The following is a 6,760-nucleotide window of genomic DNA, read 5'->3' as shown; positions in this document are numbered from 1 at the left end:
GGCAGACCACACCGGCGACGGTGGTGGGAGGGGGGGGGGGACAACGGGGAGGGAGGCTAGGGGCGGGGAGGGATCGGGGTTCGCTCGTTGCCCATAGGGGGGCATTCCGGGCCATGTTTGGATTGAGTTTACTATGATCTAAATAACCCCACTAGACCACACAACATCACTAAGGTCTAAGGCCATGTTTGATTGAAATTACTTTGAACTAAGCACGAGAGAGAACCAAAAAAATTGCATTCAATCAAAATTGGGCCTAAAGGCGCAATTTTTCCACTATCCCGGGCCAGAATTCACAACAAACATCACTAGGGATTTATGAAGGGGGACTCTTTCCTCAAGAGGGCGCTAATGGAGAAAATGGAAGGATGCACAAGAACCTGAGAGAGCTCTGCGAGGGATCTCTCGCGTAGCGTAGGGTCGCAAAGGTTGAGCACGAGATGCTTCATCGATGTCATCTTTTGGTCCACCGATGCTTGAACAACCTCGGTGCCAACTTTGCCGCCTCTCGCCAAAGAAGGAGATGAAGGCAGGGACATAGATAGATCTAGAGGATGAGGAGGGATGTGGAGACGGAGGAACGCTATGTTTTTCTATGACACAAAGGAACAATAATAAAAGCAAGTACAGGTCACAGAAGAAAAAGTTTCTTATTAGTAACGTAACAAATTACGTTAGCTTTTGGAACTATCTGTGTAATTTGCGGTGCTGGGCACTACTTTTTTATTAATTGGATGGTGCTTATCGCGGTTTTGTCGTTAGTATAACAAAATTGTTTGTGTCATTAAAGAAATTTGTCTCTTACCGCAGAAGGTGTATGTCATTTATGTACCGAGACCATGACAATTTGCAGATTATGTGGTGAATAATGGCTTATACCTACTTTTACTTCTATGTTTAGATCATTTAAAACATGTGGATCGGTTTTTTTCCTTTCTGATGGAGAAAACAAGCATCTACGAAGGCCTTGTTTCGTTAGAACTTAGGGCCTTGTAAACATAGTCTTTTGATCATCTTCTGCTTTCGCTTTGAGGAATCATGTGTTCACTAAGTTTTGGCATCCTTGTTGATGTGGTGCTTTAATTAGTTAGTTTATCTTTACTATAGTAAAGAAAGGGCATTTTTTTGTGAATACATTCATTTTAGAGTGGTTCATATGTGTTATTTTCGGCAACAATGTATAGAGTCTACATTGTTGTTTCATGCTAATTTGTGCCAAGACTTATCAAAATTATACAGAGTGTGTTGCCATGAGGCGAATATTTATAACAATTTCACTTTCTTCTTTTATGTCATGTTCAATGGGGACACAATGAAGAGCGGGTCTCCAGTACCTGTAGATTTATCCCCAAATGCTAGTGATGATATATAATGCAAAGGACATAATAAGAATGAATAACAGTGATGATATATAATGCTAGTGATGATATATACTTGCATCTTACTACTTAAATAGCATTTCTAAAAGAGTTATAATTTATCCTTGGTGTACAAATCAACACTAATGATTGTGAGAAGGTAAGATCATGGAAAGAGAAGGACTTCTGCATTTGTTTTTGTAATTCATTCAAGCACGTACTCCCTTCAGTTCCATAATAGTTGTCATTTTGGACATCTACATGGTCCCCAAACTAAACCTTCGACCAACAGTCTATATTGAAATATATTTATGAAAACTCAAAAAATTATACAATGTTATATTGCTTTTTAAGAATAAAATTATTTTTAGGTATCCAAAAAGATTATTTTTAACAATGTTACTAGTCAAAGATCTAAAAGTTAAGACCTCCCTTATACCTGTAACAGCAAAACTACAACTTATAGAGAACTGGAGGGAGTATTCATGTATATTTACATTTTATTTTTCCATGTGCTTAGTACTAGCTAAATTTATTTTGGACAAGAACAATTATTCTCAAAACCATGCAATTCACAATCTTTTCACTCAGAAGAGTGGTGTATCGCTGCACCATGATTTATTTCATGTCAAACATGGTAAACACAATATCAAACTAAAGTATTGTTGTCATAATCAGTCAAGTTTGAAGGGACTTAAGAGCAAATTACTCTTTAAATAATACTTCAAATTGAATAGGAGATGAGGAACGGGGGAATGGTGTAAAATACCTTATGTAGCTCAAAAAGAGCATGCCCCTTGAGCTACGAATCTAGCAGATCAAGAAGAAGACGCTCCAAAAGAATTGGGTCATTAGAACCAGAAACCTCGCTACTTGACATTGAATTCAGCAAGGGGGATATGAAACTGTACAATATAAAAAAACCAAAGTAAAACAATCATGAACAAATCTATAAGAGTGAATGCAACAGCTAAGGAATTTAAATATTCGCATCAACCAAATTTGAAATTTCACATTTTCTTTACTAGTATACTAAACAATTAACGACGATATCCACTCATCCTAATCTATCGTCAAATAAATGTTCATTATGTTATTGGTTCTTCCTTGATGAGCTATATACACATTATTTTAGCTACTCATACTTCCAAATCATTGGTTGCCATATTTGGCTTGCATGCATCTTATGTGTCATTCTTATCCCATTACTAGTAGCCATACATATGTGGTTTGTTTCTAGTTGTTCATAATAACATCAATACTTAATATTGTGCAAACAACAGCTTCCTAGGTACCCTGTCGATAATGGTCATCTTCATACCCACATGTCTAGCACGATGGTATTGCCATATAGAGAATGCTAGTCAGTCTACATGATTGTAGCATGCATGGTTGTATGCTGGCCAGTTTGCAGAATTACATATGTCATCAGTTCAATATGAATGGCAAAACTGGACAGGAACTTTACTGAACAATTGCTTTCCACAAAGGTATCAATAGTGGACAATATAACAATGAGACCTGCAGATCTCAAAGTCAAGGGACCCATAAACTAATATAATGAGAGCAAATTAATTTCACAATGAAGTGACATCGAACATTTGCCTTCAGAGATGTGTACTACTACATATCCTGTTACCAACAGGATGCCTAGAGCATTGTCCAAATCTATACCAATATAAAAACACCCAAAATGGAAGGGGCAGATAGTTACCGGATTCGCTCAGAAAGGCCTCGAACTCCGATCTAGATTGAACGATTCAGATTGGATTTCGAATTCACATGGTTCGCTCTGGATTTGCTGCCCGATTCGTCGAACTCTAATCGAACCAGAAAAATGGATTCGGTGGCTAGAGGTGGTGACTGGTGAATGGCAAGCGGACAGCAGAATTCACGTGGCGTGCAGCGCGGCAGATGGTGGCGAAGGGCTGGCGGCCGGCCCCTCGCTCTCGGGGAACAGCAGCCCCTCCTCCTTGCCACAGATGCACTGTGTGGAGGTTGAGCAGGAGAAAGAACGAGGAAGGATATGCTGAAGCGCACAAGGCAGCGGCGCAGGATTATGTTTAGAATGAGGCTATCGGGGGCGGAGCAGGAGGTCGTGACATTGTGGGCCTGCTTGGGCTTGACTAACCAACATTTTTCCTATTTTTATTTATTATTATTATATCTAGGATCTTCGATGGCTATTTTTGAATGCGAACCCTAAGCTACTTCGAACTGAAGATAGCAAGTCCACGAAATGGATCTCCGATTCACGAATTGGAGATGTATACCCCCTATATCGAACACGATTCATAGAACGTAGCGAACTCGAACCGCGTACTCGAATCGCGAATCAGGTAACTATGGGGCAAGAGTAACATGAGATAACAAATATTAGTACTTACAGCTTCGCTACAGCTCAAAAGAGGGAAGACTACTCTCTCCATCCACATATATAGGGGCTAAATGCGTTTTTTGAGGTTATCTTTGACCACGGGTTAGCACAATAATATATGGCATGCATGTTGCACAAAGCATACCATCGAATTCGTGTGTGAAAGGAGATTCTCATGAAATAATTTTTATATCATATATCTCATACTAATAATTTTATCATTGGTCAAAGGCTACCTCGAAATCCATATTGGGCCCTATATATGTGGATGGAGGGAGTAACTAATGCTTTCCACTACATAAACGCCTCCAGTGACTGTCCCAGTGGCTGTCTTCAAAACAACTGTTTAGTTTTTTTGCCTGCAGTACCATGAACGCTATAAAGAGAATTGCAGCTCCCCCAAGAGTGGATCTTCTTTAGTCAGGACAGTCTCCATCAAGCTTGACTGAGATGAGAAGTAGAACAGACTCGTCAACAGACATTCGTATAGCTTGTCAACTCAGTGTTTTCTACAAACGAGAATTTCTAAACATGGGAACCTATAAGAGGATATTTGAGCAAAAAGTAGCAGCAAGCTATGATGCTTATTTGCAGATTATATCATTGATGGCATTGTAATTAAAATGGACAAGAGGCAGCAAGCTAATGTTTTCCCAAGGCTGTTTGTCAGTGTGCTAACTAGAACTGTAGCATGTACTTATCCAAGTTCAGGTTGTAGTGTCCACATGTAGCTTGATCCAAATATTTCAGTGTTCAAATTGTAATAAAGAGGTGTACACATCAGACAAACTATTGCTCAAAGAAATTGATTGTGGGAAAAGAAGACATAAAGAACCAGGTACGCACTCATAAGATTGGCTATGCAAAAGTATGCTAACAAATAACATAATAAGAAACATTACTCTGTCCAAATTTAGCAAAATCAGCTCATCAGCAGAAATGTTCATGTGCTCATAGGTTGTTCTATCAAAAAAGTCATAAATACGGGCTGCTCCGCATCTATTAAAGGCACGAGAAAAAACAAGAATGCATCAGGCTTACCAAGGCGTTCAATGACACTCCGTGACAAGTAGCTTGAAAGTTGTTTCCAGTCTCCAAAAGAATCCAAATTTTATGGTCCAAGCTGATCATCAAACTCAAATCGTTTTACTGCTTCATAGTATCTGATTTCCTACATTAAACAAACTTTAGTATTCTAGCCCAAGAAAAATCAAGCACATGCATACCCTAGTTTGCGTTTTTATTATGTTATGTCACAGTCCATAACTTGAGTTAATTATGTCAAATATGTAGCAATTCTGAGACGGGTTGGCATCTGTGAACATTTTAGATGGCAGGTTAAGTTGTATGGGGTTGGCACTTTCTTCAGAAACGGATGGCAATTTCTGGGAAGAAGAGAAATGTTGAGGCAAAAAACAGCAGGATTTGCCATCTCTTACCAGGTAAATTTGCCACACAAAAAACATTTGCTTGACAACCCCCTCCCAGCTGACGCTTGCCAGTTATCATTACAGTATTTTTAAAACCAGCTGCAACGAAAACAAGTTAGACATAACTTACGTGCATTTGTAGTCTGACATATTAAATTATCATCTGCTGCAGATCCAGTAGATTGCAGAGTAGTGATCAAATGAGCCAATCCATCCTCTGATTTATTATCACTCAATTAGTTATTTGTAAAGTCCCATGCCTGAATGCTAAAAATTACAAGGCATATTGAGTATTGATAACTAGAGATTTACAGTTCAGTGCATGGCACAAATACAATATTCACAACAACCGAGGGAGCTCAAGCTGCCATGCTATTTTGCTAAATGAAATATACTTATCCATACGCAATATTGCCTTTTAACACTAGTTGCTGTCTCATCCAGTACCAGTACAGTCTCAAGTGATGTACTATGTCTAAGAAGGCAAGAGAACATATATAATAAAGATACGGGAAATAAAGCAACAAAGTAGGCTACAATATATAAAAGATTCCAATATCAAGCATGTCACCTCCTCTTGAAGATGCCATATTCGAACGACCACCTGGAAACATCAGGCAGGAGATGAGTGCATGTAAACAAGCAATTGCGTGTAAATTATTAGAATTCTGACAGCTAAAATATCCAAGCACTCAATCTTTGTTTGGTTCTTCTCTTTTCCAAGTATAGTACACCTTCCAAGTGCATTGTTTTCCTAACTATTTCTCACCCACCACACTAGAGACAGGACATGTGAATATTGATACATAAATACACATGAGCATTGTAAGTTATCCGACTAAGACTCAGATATGCATGTAACTGTAGTTTAAGAAATTATAGCATCAGTTCCGGACAAAACTCTCAAAACTGTAGTACACAACAGAAGCGGACAGTACAAAGATGTACAGGCTACTCTAGAAAGTAGAGGTTTGATATTGCTTTGGCATTCTATTTAGTTTTCCCAAACCAGGTTGAATATCCATGTGAGCCATTGATCAAATAATAATTTTAATGGTTAATATAGTAGTTCATCTGAATATTTTCCTGTTACTGAGCAGGTCCCAATACAAGGAGCAGTCACAAACTCAACATTATATACACTGATTCAGCACTTGAAAGGTACTCCCTCTGTAAACTAATATAAGAGCGTTTAGATCACTATTTTAATATTGTAAACACTCTTATATTAGTTTACGGAGGGAGTAATGAACTTGCTTCAGAACAGGGACGAGTACCTCAGACAGGTGGCCAGGTGGGTAGCAAGAAAGAATCCCACTGTAGGTGCGAACTCATTCCCGTACCTAGAAGGATTGTAGATAGCGGAGAAACAATCAATACAGGAAACCATAATACACGAAACAACAGCATCACCCATAAGCAAAGACTTTAATCGTTGGAAAATGTGAGAAAAATGACCAAATCATGCACCCAAACCTCCAGGTGAATACTTGACTTCACCAGGTGGGCTTCCTTTCCGCGACGCACGTACAGCTGCTTTCCTTGCTCCTGCTCCGCCGGGATCCATCTCGCCTCTCCCCCTCAAACCAAACGAA

General features: G+C 39.0%; 1 protein-coding gene and 1 long non-coding RNA gene across 2 annotated transcripts in view; both read right to left on the bottom strand.

Annotated features, from left to right (window-relative positions):
• The window catches only part of LOC119358571 (CCR4-NOT transcription complex subunit 9-like), a 5,157-nt gene extending 4,555 nt beyond the window's left edge, over window positions 1–602 (bottom strand). The window contains exon 1 of the mRNA XM_037625054.1: window positions 381–602. Within this exon, the coding sequence (XP_037480951.1) occupies window positions 381–539 (159 nt within the window). The 5' untranslated portion in view covers window positions 540–602. The remainder of the gene's footprint in view (window positions 1–380) is intronic.
• A 3,152-nt stretch (window positions 603–3,754) lies between these two features.
• On the bottom strand, window positions 3,755–6,746 carry LOC119352694. Its single transcript, XR_005170213.1, has 6 exons — window positions 6,624–6,746; window positions 6,443–6,508; window positions 5,737–5,769; window positions 5,175–5,264; window positions 4,777–4,906; window positions 3,755–4,180 (listed from the first exon to the last, which is right to left on the bottom strand). It is a non-coding gene; the product is annotated as an uncharacterized LOC119352694 (long non-coding RNA).
• Between the last annotated feature and the right edge of the window lie 14 nt (window positions 6,747–6,760).

This window comes from Triticum dicoccoides, chromosome 2A (assembly GCF_002162155.2).
Source record: "Triticum dicoccoides isolate Atlit2015 ecotype Zavitan chromosome 2A, WEW_v2.0, whole genome shotgun sequence".
Classification (NCBI taxonomy): domain Eukaryota; kingdom Viridiplantae; phylum Streptophyta; class Magnoliopsida; order Poales; family Poaceae; genus Triticum; species Triticum dicoccoides.
The sequence above is the reverse complement of the archived record's forward strand: the minus strand, read 5'-3'. Positions and strand labels throughout refer to the sequence as shown.